The sequence below is a fragment of the Toxorhynchites rutilus genome, chromosome 3 (genome assembly GCF_029784135.1).
Source record: "Toxorhynchites rutilus septentrionalis strain SRP chromosome 3, ASM2978413v1, whole genome shotgun sequence".
Classification (NCBI taxonomy): domain Eukaryota; kingdom Metazoa; phylum Arthropoda; class Insecta; order Diptera; family Culicidae; genus Toxorhynchites; species Toxorhynchites rutilus.
In genome coordinates this window covers 324,392,942-324,410,564 of record NC_073746.1, presented here as the reverse complement: position 1 = coordinate 324,410,564, position 17,623 = coordinate 324,392,942, and the positions used below count along the sequence as shown (strand labels likewise).

The window sequence follows — 17,623 nt, the reverse complement described above, 5'->3', positions numbered from 1 at the left end:
AAATCCCATCCATTAATCAACTTGTAAGCCATTACGAAATTGTTAATTAAATTTTCCACTCCGATTGAATTAATAGTAGTAGATTCAAAACAAGGCTCTCATCCACAGCAATTAATCATCCAATCAATTAGTTGCCGATGCGTCCGAAATTATTCTCACATTCATTTCGGTGGCATTGAAAGTGGTGAACTCCAAACAGTCCGTAACAAATTTGGCCGACGGCGTCTTTCTTAGATTGTCGCAGTAGAACCAAATTTCAACTTACTCTAATAAAAATACACGTGAAAATAGAGACCGAGTGAAGACAGAGGTTTGTTCGTCCACGTTTGTTTGGAATTAGCATTGCGGTCTCGTGTCTCGACGGCGTAAATGTGATGGATGTCGAAGCCTCACACTACTCAATATTCGTTCCACGAATCTGGAGCAATGGCTGCTCAATTGGCAATAACGTTTACGAACGTACGTTTTTTTCCGTACTGTATGGCAAGATAAATACATCCGGAAGTTCGGAATATTCAAATTCTACGACGACACATTCAAATCCCGGACGTCACCGTCGCTTCACACCAAAAAGAAACTTGTTTACAAAATTAAAGATGTGGCTGTGAATAACACGAAGCTCTTGATTGAGCACTCTTTGGTTTCGTCGACTATCTTTTATACTGAGTGTCATAATATGCGACTATGACACATGAAATGTTTTCTCTAATCTTTTTTTTCCAAAATAAAAACAATAAAACACAATTTTGCACGCTCTCGCCGTTATTTGGCGCGGATTGTTTATACCAAAACTACCATTATTGTGTAATAGCGTTTTTCTTTTGTTTCCATTTCCTCTGCACTACAATAACCTGCATGATAGTAGACTCCAGACTTTTGCCTGCTTGTTACTATCCCCCCGTGTTCCTCGTGTTATTGGTTTGCTGTCTATCGCGGTAGCTGTCAAAGGCAATCATCCGTGTTTTATTACGCTCCCGCGAAATTTCTCCGCCTATCGCGTGACAGCTCGCTGCGCCCCCATAAAGGCGGAGAGGTTCATTTCATGATTTGTATAATTCAAAAAGTAAAAGCGACGCACAACCACTCACACACTCAATAGCCACGTGCCGGCGGTGACGGCGACAAGTTTGTGTCGTCCCAATTCCGCTAATCCTCCTCTATGTGCCAATCACGTTTTCTGGATTTGGGTGTGCGACCTTGACGAGGCTTTGCTGATAGATGGTTTTCTTATCTTGTTAAGGCGAAATAATTACGAAGCGGCAGGATAGCGATGTGCGAATAATTATTTAATAGATCACATCCTCGGTAAATCCGTTGCGCGAAAAACACGGATGCGCGCGCATCCCATAATTGAGGGAATTTGAACCCTTGTCGCAAGTGTATGCTTGTTTTTGCGAGTAAACAACAATAAGATAGGTCTGTTATACAGTGTTGACCAAGAAAAGTTGCACACTATATTTTGTTATTCTTAATAGTTGAGAGAAAGGTTTTCTATGCTTACGGGATTTGACTGTGTGGTGAAGGATGATGAAGCCAATGTTTAAGCTGACATCAATCAGTTCCCCGGTCTTGAATTGCACACCACAGTGAAACATGAGAAGATCAGCGATCATTTTAACACCAAGAATTTGTCGAAGACAGTTTTTGTCCAGAGAATCACTATCTTTGACAAATCTGTTTTCAGTGCTTTTTGTCTAAGTTGAACTAGGGTGACCTTGAAAAAAATTGTTTTTCTTGCCTCTAAATTGTATATTACAAGCTCAACATCTAAACTGTCTTCGGGCGACTTTTAGAGCTTGTCAAGACAAACATTTTTCAATGCAGAACTTGTCAATATCGCAAGCCTGCTAAAAGTTATTGATGTTATTTTACCTCTAGAATTTTTCGACACAAAATCAAACTATGTCTGCTTGTCTGTGTTATAGCCATAAGTACAGGTCGGACTCATTACATACAGACTCGATAATATACTGACTCGATTATATACAATTTTGAACTTGATTATAAACAGTTAAAAAAATTTGTTCATGATTCAAATATGGCTTATTTCAAGCGAAAATGAAATATTTCAACGTTGAACTGAATATATATTGACTATTATGAGTACAGTGGAGAAAAAATCGTAATTTTGGTAGATTCTGCTTGTCTGTGTTATAGCCATAAGTACAGATCGGATTCGTTACATACAGACTCGATAATATACTGACTCGATTATATACAATTTTGAACTTGATTATAAACAGTTAAAAAAAATTTGTTCATGATTCAAATATGGCTTATTTCAAGCGAAAATGAAATATTTCAACATGATATGCGAAATTTGTAATTGGTACCTAAAATGTTTGATCTAAAACTTTGTGATTCGAGTCATGAATTCAGAATGAAAAATCTTTTTTTTTATTGTCTGTATAATTTTCAACACTTTCGGCTGGTTCGTCACTTTTACCTTCCATTTCGGAAGAATGTCGGGAGTGAGAATTGAACTCGTGACCTTTAGCGTGAGAGGTATGAACGTTACCACTACGCCAGATCGCCTCCAGCATGAGAAATCTTTGGGATATATGGATAATACGGTTGAGCGAAATCAAACGATTGAGTTCATCTGCTATTCGGCGTTTCTACAGGATGAGGTGTAACACTGCACACGAGAAATGCAATCTTGAAATTCGGATCAGAAATTAGCAATCTCTTATCTTTAATCTGGATCCGGAAGCTGGATATAAAACGAGCGTATTGAATCTCCAAATCGAATCTGCGTCTGGAATTCGTGGAGGGAATCAGAATCTTCAATTTGTATAAATCGGCACAACATGACTGTAGACTGTCCAACTACACCAACTACAGTGATATGTCGTATTGTTTGGAATATAAAATCTACAATTCGGAAGATTATTCAGAGTCAAAAATTTGAAAATGTGATCATGTATGTTTTTAATAAATATATGAATCCGGAATAAGAAATCTGGAACTAGCATTCTAATGTTCAGTTATCGCAATCATTTATCGAAAAGCTCGAAAGCATCCTTGTTTTCAAAACTACGGCACCCAACAAAGCGTATTTTTTGCTGAGCGGTAGAATATTTTATGGAAAGATTCGGAGAACTGTTGAAGTTCTTCTCCTCGTTTGTATTAAATTGTTGTGTAATCTCATCTGCGGGACACGTGAAGTGAAAGTAATAAAGAAAAACAACGACAATCGCTGGATTGAGCTTTGAGGTTCGGTTTGATAAACTGACCTTTAAAAAATTATTAAATTAATACTATCCCTGTTTCGACATTCTATGCTGATTGTGCCAATGAGTGTATGGGAAAAAAACAACATTCGAATTTTCGAACGGGACTTTCTGCAACATGTTGATTCCCGCGAAAAAAAAACGCTATACGAAATTTCAACTCAATCGGACTATAGTAACGTTAGTCGTCCAAAGCGACGTTTCAGAGTTTCTTGTGGAGTCCAACTTGTGGATAAATTATTAAATGAAAATCAAACTTAGCTTTCACATGATCTAGCAATATTTTTCATAATTTGAAGATGAATTGAAAACAATAACACATGCCAAATTCATATTATATGCGTTTCGCGAAAAACAGTAATACAAAACATCCGTACTATAAACTAATAAAAAGTATAGTATAAACATCAAAATAATATGGTTATGATTTATTGTTTTAATACATATCCTACAGTTACACTTGGTGTCTATTCTATCAAATTCCTTTCAAAAATCCTATTCAATTTGAACGAGGAAAGTGTCACCCATATCTGAAGCGGAGCGACGATTGTGTTAATTCACAAATGATTTTTTTTCCGTTCTTTCGTTTCCGGAAAATGACAAAAAATCGAAAATCGCCAAACAATAACCTTTGCCAAAACCTACAATTTTGTTTCTGTAGGAGGTTTAATCCAGTGGTTTTTCCAACATCACAATACAGCGCGGACTCGATTATATACAGTCTTCGATTTCTTTTCACTGTATATAATCGAGTCACAAAAAAATTTTTTTTATTTGTTTTTTATACACATATTTTTCGATTTTTGATTATGAAAGAAGAATTTAATGTTTGATTCATCCCCTTAAAGTCATGAACTACATTTCTCATATAAAAAATCGTAATTATTTCGGGAGGTGATAGAGAATCATATTTGTTGATAGCAATCCTTCTACGCCTATGTTCGAATTCCAACAATGACAGAGTTATTGAGCTTTTTCTCTGCTATTTAAAGACGACAATCTGTGCTACAAGTGTCGTTTTGACAGTGTTGTGATTGTCCTTTTCAGTCTCAAGTTATAGCGCGTCAAGGATGGAGTCCACCAAGCAAGAAATTCGCCATATTTTACGTAAAATCTGCCATATCTGCGAGGTAAAACTGCAACGGACCCGATGGACCCGATACTGTAACGATTCGCGCAGCACAGCGATGGTTTGATCGATTTCGTTCTGGTGTAGTGGCTGTCGAAGATGCACCCCGTACTGGTAGGCCAATCGTCGTGGAAACCGATAAAATCGTTGAAATCATCCAAGTAGACCGGCATGTGAGCACTCGCTCGATTTGCCAGGAACTGGGTATAGACCATAAAACCGTTTGGAACCATTTGCAGAAGGTTGAATTCCAAAAAAAGCTGGATGTATGGGTGCCACACGAGTTGACGCAAAAAAATCTTTTAGACCGAATCGACGCCTGCGATGCACTGCTGAAACGGAACGAACTCGACCCATTTTTGAAGAAGATGGTGACTGGTGATGAAAAGTGGATCACGTACGACAACCTAAAGCGAAAAAAGTCGTGGTCGAAGCGCGGTGAGCCGGCCCAAACCATCGTCTAGCCAGCCAGGAAGGTTTTGCTGTGTTTGGTGGTATTGGAAGGGATTCATCCACTATGAGCTGCTCAACTATGGCCAGACCCTCAACTCGGTTCTCTACTGTGAGCAGCTTAACCGTTTGAAACAGGCGATTGACCAGAAGCGGCCAGAAATGATCAATAGGAATGGTGTTGTTTTCCACCAGGACAACGCGCGGCCTCACACATCTTTGATGACCCGCCAGAAGCTACGGGAGCTCGGATGAGATGTCCTATTGCACCCACCGTATAGTCCGGACCTGACTCCAAGTTATTATCATCTCTTCCGGTCCATGTAAAACGCTCTTGGTGATACTAAGTTGGCCTCAAAAGAGGCTTGCGAAAACTGGATGTCTGAGTTTTTTGCAAATATGGAGGGGGGTTTTATAAAGGGGGGATAATGAAGTTGCCTTCTAAATGGCAACAAGTTTGCGAACAAAACGGCGCATATTTGACTTAAATTGGATCATTTTAAGTATGTTAAATAAAGCGTCAAATTTCGATCAGACATTTTTTACGACATTTTTTTTCCCCCAACCCTATATAATCGAGACCGACCTGTATGGGATCTTTTATTAAAGTAATACTGTAGAAAAGATAACATATCTTTGATTTTTTTTGTTAGGTTATGTGAGGTTATGTACTTTCCGTACATAGTTGCTTCAAACCGGATTTATTACCCAATAAAGTTATACAGAACTGAATGAAATTGATAGTAAGTGGTAGCTAATAGACTAAGCTATCATTTGATGCTAAAACCTTACCATATGCCATGCTTACAAAGCCATGAAAAATTATAAAAGTTCGATTTTTCGAACGCTTGGCATACCCAAAGGTACATGAAATCGAGGTATTCGAAGAAAAATTGTTGATGTCAAATGTCCTCAAATTGCATCAAACGTCGAAATCTACTGTCTTAATTTTTCTTGCCAAAAAAAATTCTGGAACATTTTTGTTTTGTCAAAAATTGACGTTTTGAGACGGAAAAACGACCCAAAGTCCCAAAAAGTCATTTTTATAAAAACATATAAATTTCGACGTTCCATGCAATTTTAAGGCATTTAGCATTAACAATTTTTCCTTGGAAACCCCGATTTTATGTACTCTCTCCCTTTGGTTGATTTCAAGGTTTTAAAAAAAAATTCTAACGTTGACGTCTCTGCAACACTAGTAAATATAGTCCGATTGAGCTGAAATTTTGTATATTATTACTGTACTAGCTGACCCGGAAAACTTCGTCCCGCCCAAAATTTGTTTTTTGTTATCACCTTCAAACATTCACGTTTTCTTACTATGAGAAAGTTTATGGGTCCAATCGCAGAACTGTTCATTGATTGATCTTCTAATCGACCCCGTTGAATTTACCTTTTACTATAAAATTCCTAGTATTTTTAACAAAACTCATCATTATAATATCAGATTGTTTTCAGACACAATTCTCGTTCAAGATTTTTCAACCACTTGCAAATAACATGTTTCTCCGTTACATGGAATAAATGTTTTATACAGAAAATATGATAGAATAAAGACAGTTCTAAATCGAACAATTCCTTCCTCGAGTTCTGCTCTTATCAACACATTCGGCGATACTTTTTTATTGGTATAGATAGAAGATGATATAGGAGTGCATTTCATTACATTAAAATCCATTTTCAGTTTCGAACAAAGATCAATTTCGCTAGCGCAAACATTAAATGGACTAACAGCACTTTTCACTATGTAATTGTAGAACATATGAGAATTTAATTTTCCGAATTTTCCCCTTTTCCTTCAGTTTTCCGAAAATTTTCAATTGTCATGTTAGGTTGGAATATTTTTGGTCGAAATATGTGTAATATTTTTATGGGACCCCCTCTCCATTCCAGAGGAGGGAGGGGTGTCATACCATCATAGAAACATTCACTACCTAAAAACCCTCACATCCCAAATTGTGCTTGATTAGTTCTCGAGTTATGCAGAAGTGTGTCCTGTGCTTGTGTTTTGTGTGCCCCTTGTTTCATTTGTATGTCAGCCCCCCTTAGAGAGGGGGGTGGAGTATTTAACCACCATAGAAACATTTATTGTATCCTAAAACCTCCATATACCTAATTTGTTTCCATTTGCTTGATTAGTTCTCGAGTTATGCAGAAATTTGTGTTTCATTTGCATGGCAGTCCCCCCTAAGAGAAGGGGAGGAGTATCTAACCACCGTAAACACATTTATTGCATCCTAAAGCTTCCACATGCCAAATTTGGTTCCATTTGCTTGATTAATTCTCGAGTAATGCATAAATTCGTATTTCATTTGTATGACAGCCCCCCCCCTTTAGGGAGTGGGGTGGAGAGTCTAACCACCATAGAATCTTTTATTGTACCCTAAAACCTCCATATGCCTAATTTCGTTTCATTTGCTTGATTAATTCCCGAGTAATGTAGAAATTTGTATTTAATTTGTATGGCAGAGGGGAAGGGGTATCAAACTACCACAAAAACCTTCCCCGGCCCCAAAAACCCCTACATACCAATTTTCATGTTGATCGGTTCAGTAGTTCCCGAGTCCATAAGAATCAGACAGACAGACAGACAGACAGGCAGATAGAAATCCATTTATATATATATATATATATATATATATATATATATATATATATATATATATATATATATATATATATATATATATATATATATATATATATATATATATATATATATGTATATATATATATATATATATATATATATATATATATATATATATATATATATATATATATATATATATATATATATATATATATATATATATATATATATATATATATATTATATATATATATATATATATATATATATATATATATATATATATATATATATATATATATATATATATATATATATATATATATATATATATATATATATATATATATATATATATATATATATATATATATATATATATATATATATATATATATATATATATATATATATATATATATATATATATATATATATATATATATATATATATATATATATATATATATATATATATATATATATATATATATATATATATATACTGTATATATATATATATATATATATATATATAATATATATATACTATATATATATATATGTATATATATATATATATATATATATATATATATATATATTGTAAACACGGCACCAGACACAGTTCTTGGATATCTGACGAACTGCTGCCCGGAGTCTAGATACACGGTATTTTTGGCGGATCTCGTTCACTACTGATTCGTTGCTACCGTGTCCATATCTGCGGTGATAGTAGTCGATCATCAGACACGTCACACGATGATATCTCGGCAGAATCACCGGATACCTCGTTTCGTACGGCACACATAAAGCATTGTTCATCCGACTCTCCATTCGTATCCCAGTTCATCCAAAAACGGTGACAGCTGGTACAGTATACTGGTCTTGTCGATCCTTGGATTCCGATCCGGCGTTTGCTTCTTCTTTAATGTGACCACTTCGTCGGGATATGATTCTTCCTGCACCGCTTGATAGATTCTTGCCTCCGCCAGCTGTAGATACTCACGAGTTAACTCCTTCGAATCTTTTCTTCGCCGACTGCGGTCTCCGAACAAATAAACATATGCCAGAGCTCTTATAAATCGTTCAAATTTTGAGAAGCGTTCAAATTGAATAAATGGCGAAACCACAGTTGCATGATGGAGATGAACCATTCTTAGTTCCTCGCAAGTCTCTATTTCCTGTAGTCTCTGCTGCGGCCATCGATCTTCTTCCTCGTACAGGAACTCTGGGGCTGTGAACCAGCGTGAAGCTTCGTCGTATACTGCCTCCTTCTTCCATTTTGTCGCTTCGTCCGTGACATTCTTCCCAGAAGGAACCCACCTCCATTCAGCAACGGTGGATTCACTGAGGATTTCACTTATTCTGAATGCCACGTAAGGCTTGTAACGGCGGTGATCCGAGCGTATCCACGATAAGACGGTAGTGGAGTCCGTCCAGAACACTCGTCGAAGAATCGGTAGATCGTGATTTTCAGCTATCGATTTCGCTAAACGCGTTCCGATCACTGCCGCTTGCAGCTCAAGTCGTGGAATCGATAGAGCTTTTACTGGAGCAACTTTACTCTTCGACGAAACTAGGGCACACCGTACTTGATCTCGATCAATTACCCGGAAATACCCAACACAAGCGAAAGCCTCCTCGCTGGCGTCCACAAAGATATGGAGTTCCATAGTGTCCAAACTATTAGGACAATATCCCGGGAAGTAGCAACGCGGGATAGTTATTTCTTTTAGATGAGACAAAGCTGTCGTCCACCGCTGCCATCGAACGAAGTTGGTTGCAGAAATGGCGTCGTCCCATCCAGTACCACTTTTCCAGACTTCTTGGATGATTATTTTCCCGTGGATCACTAGCATCGTTATCAACCCCAGAGGGTCGAACACGCTCATAACCACTCGGAGGATCTGACGTTTCGTTGGAACTATCTTTTCTTCGAGTAGGCCCCGTAACTCATCGCGTAGTACCAATGAAAACCTGAAGACATCTTCGTCGGGAATCCAGGATATTCCCAACACGCGCTCGCATCCATTAACCTTATCCAGGGTAAATGTTATCACTGATTCTCCCGATCCGTTCCCAATTTGGTTAACTACTTCTGTCTTATTCGAAAGCCAATTCCGGATCTCGAATCCGGCTCTTCCATGGACCAGCTTTACGTCGTTGGCAACGGTGATAGCTTCGTTGATGGTATCAAAGCTGTCGAGGCAGTCGTCGACATAATGGCTCCGGATGATTGCTTGCGCCGCCCTTGGGTACGTCTTCTCGTGCTCTTTTGCATTCAAGTTCTTGACGAATTGTGAACTGCACGGGGAACACGCGGAGCCGAATACCGCCACGTCCATTACGTAAGTGTCAACAGGTTGCGTAGGATCGTCTCTCCAGAGAAATCTCTGTGAGTCTCGATCAGCGCCACGAATCAAAACCTGGTGAAACATCTCTTTGATGTCACCACTAATCGCCACCTTCCGTTGGCGGAAACGACTGAGAACACCAGGAAGAGATGTGAGGAGATCTGGTCCTTTGAGGATCATACTGTTGAAAGACACCTTCTCCGATTTCGCCGCCGCATCCCAGACGATACGGACTTTCGCTGGTTTCTTTGGGTTCTCCACAAAACCCAGGGGAAGGTACCAAACTCGACGAGGATCAGCGGACCACAATTCTTCCTCCGTGATGATATGGGCATAGCCCTTGAGTTGATAGTCCTTCAGTTGTTGTCTGATGTTTTCATAGACTTTTGGTTTACCCGTCAGCTGCCGTTCTAAACACAAGAGACGTCGTGTCGCCATAGGTAAACTGTCAGGAAACTCGATATAAACGGAGCGCCACAAAAGTCCTGTCTCGAAACGCCCCGTAGATGTTCTGTGGGTTGTTGCTTCCAGTATCGTACGAGCTCGGTAAATGTCAGAAGATTCAAGTAAAGGTGTAGCACGGACACCTGCGCTTTCCACATCAAAAAAGTTTTGTACCAGGTTGTGCAGCTCATCTTCCGAAGAACGTGTGCACACATGAACGTAACGCTGTCTATTGAACGTTATGGTTCCTGGTAAGCTACCATATATCATCCAACCTAATCGGGTCTTCGCCGCCACCGGTTCACCTGATTTTCCTTCTTTAATCTTCAAGCTGGCACACAGACGCGTGTTGTTCAAACCAATCAATAACTGCGGTGTTACACGTTGATAATCTTCTATCGCTAAACCTTGGAGATGCTGGAACCTTTCCTGCAACTCACTGTATACCATCGTCTGCGTTGAAAGTTTCAAAGATGATACTGTGTGGACATCCTTCAAGGCGAATTCCTTGGCCTTTCCACGACCCGAGATTCGGAGCTGTAGTATTTGTGAATCAGGTTCTGCGCGGGTCACACCACTCGTCCACTGCATACACAACGGTTGCAGCTCGCCATTGGCGTTCAGTTTCTTCGCCAAGTCTTTATCCACCAGAGTGAGTTCTGATCCGTCATCCAAGAACGCGTACGTGCTCACTTGAACATTTTTGCCATGAAGTGTAACGGGAATCAAACGAAACAACGTGGAACCATTTTCATCACAATGAAGGGATGCGGTGCCCATGGGCGTTGATTTTTTGGTTTGTTTGATTACACAGGTCGATTTCACCGAATGGAGCAGCCTGTGGTGTCGGTACTCACATCCGTCTATTCCGCACACATCACTTTTGCATGGCCGCTTTCCGTGAGACGTAAGACATCGACGGCATAAACTGGACCAATTTCCAACGGGTGTCGACATCTAGTTTTCGTAACTCGAAACAATCCTTCGTTTTGTGCCCAGCTTTCTTGCAGATAGGACACGGTTTAGGATTGAATTGTTCATCTGCAGAGGTGGAAAAATCACCCACAACCGAATGACTGTTGATATAGCCCCTATCCTTACGCTTCTCGCTATTGGGTTCAGTCACGACCACTACAGGTGAAACCACATGACTTACTGCAGAAACCAGTGACGTCATGAAACTGGAAAAATTGCTACATCAGGTGCTTCAACACGGCTTTGGTATAACGCCCACTCCAGCCGAATGTTGGGAGGAAGTTTCTCTACAAGTTCTTGGAGAAGCGTGGGATTCTTCATATGATTTTCTAGACCAACTGCTTGCAAATGAGCACATAAGTTTTGCACAACAAGACCGAACCCTATCAAACTGTCGAGTTTATCCGCTTTTGGTGCAGGAGTTGATCTTGCTTTAGTCAGCAGAGTGTTGGCAATCAACTCCGGCCTGCCATATAGCATGTATAGCGTAGACAATACTTGAGGAAGTGTCGATGGGTGGAGGAGGAAACTTTTCACAGCTTCCCGAGCTTTGCCTTGAAGGCACCGTTGAAGGCGCATCAGATTTTCGGAGTCCGAATAGCCACACATTTGAGTAGTGTTATTGTAGCTTGATATGAATATGGGCCAGTCGGACGGGTCTCCATTGAACCAAGGTAATTCCTTTGGAACCACGTTGCGTGCCTGTAACTGCTGAACATTAGGTCCGTACAGTTGTTGAGATCCTGTAGCTACAGGCGCGAGAGACAGGAGGACAACGGGGGTCTGGTAGTCAGGAACAGTAGCAGTAGGCACATGACCATAATTTGGAACCATATACCTGTCGTTAACGTGCTGGGGTGGACCAATTACCTTACCAAAATGTGTTCTCAAGGGATTAGAGGGCGGGTGCGTATAGATTAAATGAGTGTTTTGTGTAGAGCAGTGTATTTCTTGAGCAGATTTTCGTTTATTCTGACATGCAACATCATGCAACGGTTGGAAACCTACCTCGGTCGGTCTTACTTCACCTGGTCTAACATCATGAGGTATCTCCTGAAAGGGTGCGTGGGACGGGGGATGTGCTTGTGTGATGTGTTGAAACTCGAACTGTTGCCTCTGCGCTGCTGGCTGTCCTGATTGCTGCTGAATCGGAGTTGATGACGCAATCAGCGGTTTTGTGAATCGTTGAGTTACCACCGATGCTCTCATAGGCAGCATTTGTATCTGCTTCTGCTGATCCGATGACGTCATTTGCGGTATCACTTGCGTTGTGACGGCTCGTTCCTACGGGAGATTGGAACACTGTGGTCGGTTTCGTATTCGACGGGATAATAGTTGGGTTTTGAATTTCCCCTGATACCACTTCCGAAGTCGGTAAAACCTGAACATTAAGCCATTGCTTCACTTTGTTTGCGCTGCTCCTGTTCGTATGAAAACTTCTGCAACTTCCACCGTCGTCTTCTTCAGCCATACTTCGCATCACTTCATACCACTTTGTCAAAAATTCCTTTTCCAAGCGTTCCTTCTCTTTCAATTCCTTCTCACAACGTTCCCTCTCCTGCTGGTTTTCCTTCTGTTGGATGTCCTTCTCCTTTTGAAGTCGTTCATTGAGCAAATTTCCATTAAGCTTCTTCTCTTCCTCAAGTCGCTTAAGCTCCAGCTCGGCCAATCTTGCTTTGGCACTGGAAGTAGTAGATTTGTACGATAATGCACTACTCGTCAGCTGTTGAGTGTGTGTTGAGCAGTCCTTACAGGCAAAACTACGCTGCTCTATCGACTCGTTGACACCAGCGCAGGATAGGTGAAACCAACGCTCACATTTATCACATTCAACTTGTTTCTCCTTCCAGTCCGGTTCAGAGCATGCAGCACAGTTACGTGGTGTTGTTTGGAGGTTATTTTGAGGTTCCAACTCCTTTACCTGCTTTGCACCTCGTTTTCCGGAATTTTTCGAAGCCATTCGTAGGTTTATCCCAGAGAGGGTGATGAAGAGTGGAAGAAATCTTGAAGTTTGTTGAAACACACGGAATTTCCACGGGAGATTATGGGTAATCTCAAGAGCAAACACGTTTTTAATGTGTGTAGCTTCAAGCTGTAAATTTTTAATTCAATCAATTTTAATTTGTTTATAATTCAATGTAGTTTTAATTTATGACTCACATTTCTGTCCCCTAACTTTTAATTTGTGTAATTCGTGTGTTCAATAGTAAGTTTTATAAATTTCACTTTTCAATCTAATTGTTCACGTCTGCCTATTGTGTTCTTTAGCTTGTGTTTTGTATGTCTGATTGTTTGTCTATTTTAATTCGGTTCGCACTGTCAGTCATGTCACTGTCACCTAGTTTCGACATTTCGCCTGCCTCATCGACCCAACGGGGTTCGCTCGCAACATCCATACCTCCCTCGCAGAGATCACGAGTTCAATTCTCACTCCCGACATTCTTCCAAAAATGGAAGTAAAAGTGACGAACCAGCCGAAATGTGTTGGAAGTCGCAGTTGGAATATTTGAAACAATTTAATTTACTTTAATTTAATTTAACAATTTAATAACTTTGTATTAAAAAAATGCTTTTCATTGACCAAATTCTGTGATTTTCTTTCAAAAAAATATGAATTTCAGTTATGTCATTTCGAATAAAAACTACATCCAAAAGAATCATGTATTGCTTTTAGCAATCAATGGGTACACACTGTACTGTTTCGAATCGGTGCTAAACGATATTTATATTTATATGTGCGGCCGACATCAACAACGGCCGCCTCCACTAGCAAAAAAACACTGCTCTATATAAGATGTTGGGAAATTCACAAGTAAATATCACTGTCTACGGAAAAGCTAAACGGTCAAGATCACGGAGCAGAGAGTACACCACACCTACAAAGTTTCGCGTACTATCATCGTGACAAACGCGTGTCCGCTAATTTTGAATTTCGAGTTAGAAACCTTAGTTTCACAGTAAACTGTGATTCAGTGAACTACCGAGGCACACGACGATCCTCACGCTAGGAGGAAATTTCCGCCGCTAGATTGTGTCGATCACGCTGAGGAAGAAAATCAAAACAAAACAAAACCGAAGCAAAATGTGCGATATTTTATCGGTTATGGCGTACGGAATACATCCGCACCAACAACGGCCCAAGAAGAGAATCAAAATGTACGTATCGCTGGGAATAACCGCGAAATATTATGCTCGCCTGTTGAAATGTCCGGGAGGCGTCTCTGACGCCAGTGCTCTTATCAAGTGTATTGCGTTTAGACCGCGCCTCATAGTTACGAAAAAGTTGATGGTGCAGTTAGTAGAGAGACGGTGGTTAGCCGAACAAGTGATATCCCAAGCACAGCTGTTCATTCTGCGTACAAAATAAACGAGAAAGTATAAATATTGAAACTGAAAGTTGCAATTGTTGTTGAATTTGGTACGAATCTATATGTCTCGATTGAACTGCGATTCAACCGATATGTTTCAGTTTGTAGAAATCATATCGAAACGATGACTCATTGCAGCAACTTCACCAGAAAAAAATCGTTTTGCGCCATTATCCATCCTTCCTTTGTCTCAAGTTTTTCGAGTTGATAATACAATCATTTTTTTTCTCCCTTGTCCTTTCAGAAATATGACGATCCCGTCTAGGCCAGCGCCACCGCCCCCACAGACGATCTCGAACAAGACCAACCGTTACAGTCCGGCCACTAACTGGAATGACACACCATTCAGTCCACAACACAGTATTGGAACTAACAGCAGTAGACAACAGACCCAGCTGACTGTCAATCAAACCGGCATAAAACCCAGAAAGACACCTCCACCTAGGCCACCGCCACCGAAGGTCATCCCGGCACTGAAAAAACCCGGCCAGCCACAGTCCATCAACATTCTGTCCAATTTGTTCGGCCAAAAGCGGAACCACAGCGGCTCCAAAACACCCGTTAGCCTGCAGAAGGGACAAATCCCTATGAAATTACCACCGCCACCGAAGCAGCCACCGCCTCTGAATCACCACGGGGCTAATTATGGGTCCATTAGTTCTGTCACCCAGCATAGCAATCATGGCTCCACAAACGGAGCAGACCAACAGTTGATCAGCTTCGATTCGCCTCCAAGCTCACCGACCTTTACGCAAAAATCTTGCAGCGACTGTATCAGCGTGGATAGCTTTAGTTCCGACTCAAACTATTCCTCCCCAAACAACGGCAGTGTGTCACAGACAGAAAGCGGGTTCGAAGATGACTTTGTCGTCAGTCAAGGCGATCATCACCGATCGAAAGCGAGTACACCGTCCGCGATGAAGGACCTCTGGGACCTTTCCGACCCGTTCGGAATGCCTCCAGTAGGGGCAAAACCAAGTGCCTCTAGTGGCAACAGCCATAGCATCTACGCACCACTGAGCTCCGCTACGATACGAGCTCCGGCGGTGAACAGCAAGCTGTACGAAGCCGAGTTCGTCGATCCGCTCTGCAACGGCAAAACCGTTGTTCCTAAAGTACAAACCGTCGCGAAACCGACGATCATTAAAGCGTCCACAGCAGCATCGGGTGGCAGTCAGAAGTCCACTCCAGTGCACAGTCTAAAAACGCGAGTGCCGGTACCGACACAACAACTACCATCATGGGCCTCGACAAAACCGCCACTCGTAGTTCCAACTATTTACTTCCCGGAGAGTAGTAGCGGCAACAGCAGCTTCGGCGATGCAGATGAACCGCTGGACTCGCTGCCATCGTTACCGATGCCAAACATTCCACCACCGCCACCTCCACCGTGCGTGAACACTGACGATCTCGCAGCGCTGACCATTGGCAACCATCATCAACAGCAGGAGGAGGCGTACGGAATTGCGTTGTATGACTTCAACGGCGAAACTGATGAGGATCTTAGTTTTAGGGTGAGTAACAGGAAAAAAATGCTTTCGCTTGGGATCAATATGAACTGCGTGATCTATGTATTCAAAATAAATATAAAAATGTGCCTTCACCGAGCAGGAAAACACGGGTAAACAAATAGGGACGGGTGAGAAAAACCCAAACATGATACAATTGCGTCGTAGCCGTCGTGTTGGGGAGTATTTTGCACGCTTTTCCTCGCTCTATATGGGGGCGTAAGAATTTTTCCGAGACTGCGAGACTGTTTGGTTTTTACCGGTTGTGCTTGGTTCGCTTCCACGCCGCACAGCGCGGTGAGTTCTGTATTTATCGTACCTTGGTGACGTAATTTGCTGTGGATTAGCACAGAGCGCAAAATGTGTTACATTGCAAATAAAACGTATTCAAAGTGAAATTACTCCAATGACACGGCCGCACATTTTGTATGCGCGAAACAAATATTTTGCTCCCTGTGTCCCCCACAACTCATGGTGCATGCGTTCTGGACGTCATTTAATCCGTAACATGTGTAGCACGTGGAGGCTGAAATGGATGCAAAAGTTTGTGCGTGGATTGTTACTTTTTGCTACATCAAGCTTTCAAAATTTGTTCGTGCTTTTTGACGTGGGACTACGTCTAACCGGAGTATATGGGGGGTAAAATGAAAACCTAAACGCAGAACATGCAGGAAAAAATGAAAGATTCCAAATGCTTATAACTCGAACATTTCTTACTGTGACGGAAAGATGTTTGCATCAATTGATAGGGAATATTTCTACGCATCTATCGGAATTAATAAAATGGTGTTTATCATTAGATAAACAATTGAATAAATGTAAAATGTTAAGCGTTATCTAAGCGCCCAAACTACCTCGTTTTGATTGGCCCGATGTACGGTTTCCCCAACACAGCCATCGTAACCAAGCAGTCTTGGGGAAATCGGCATTGCAAATTCATGAAAGTGTGGGGTATTTTTGTTTCGACTGAAATGTGTTTCCCTAACACAGACTTTAATTCCAAGGAGCGTGGGGAAATTGGCATTGCAAATACATGTAAGTCGGGGGTATTTTTGCTCCGACTGAAATGTGTTTCCCCAACACAGACTTCAAATCCATGGAGCGTGGGGAAATTGGCATTGCAAATTCAAACAAGTCGGGGGCACTTTTGTTCCGACTTTCCCCAACACAGACGCAGAACCAAAGTGTCTGGGGAAATCGGTTTTGCAAATAAATGCAAACTGCGAGTACTTTTGTACTCGGCTTGCATTTGTGCATGCTAGAATATGTTTCCTGAACACGGTATAAGTTGAAGTTGTGGATTCATGCAAGCCGGGAATACTTCTGCACCCGCATGTTTTTTTTGCACTTCGAAAAGTGTCTTCCTAACTAGAGGTGTGCAATCCAGCTCATCATGATGAACAGCTCAGATCAGCTCAGCTCATCTAGAAGAGCTGTTCTTTATGAACAGCTCTTCAGCTCAGTTGTCAGAGTCGACATCTGGTGGCGACTTTCAATTTGGTCTATACATTTCCGATATTTTTACTGAGACTTTTCATTATAATATAAAATTGTCTTCAAGAAGAA

The 17,623-nt window shown here is 40.9% G+C and overlaps 1 protein-coding gene across 4 annotated transcripts in view; it reads left to right on the top strand.

Moving 5' to 3' along the window:
* Window positions 1–17,623, top strand: part of LOC129775407 (SH3 domain-containing protein 19) — a 62,098-nt gene that overhangs the window by 29,478 nt on the left and 14,997 nt on the right. Inside the window, exons 1-2 of one of the 4 annotated variants that reach the window (XM_055780129.1) lie at window positions 13,996–14,337; window positions 14,794–16,063. In XM_055780129.1, the coding sequence (XP_055636104.1) occupies window positions 14,264–14,337; window positions 14,794–16,063 (1,344 nt within the window). In that variant the 5' untranslated portion in view covers window positions 13,996–14,263. Of the gene's footprint in view, window positions 1–13,995; window positions 14,338–14,391; window positions 14,600–14,793; window positions 16,064–17,623 lie in introns of those variants that run through there. The other 3 variants (XM_055780127.1, XM_055780130.1, XM_055780128.1) reach the window with 3 other exon arrangements.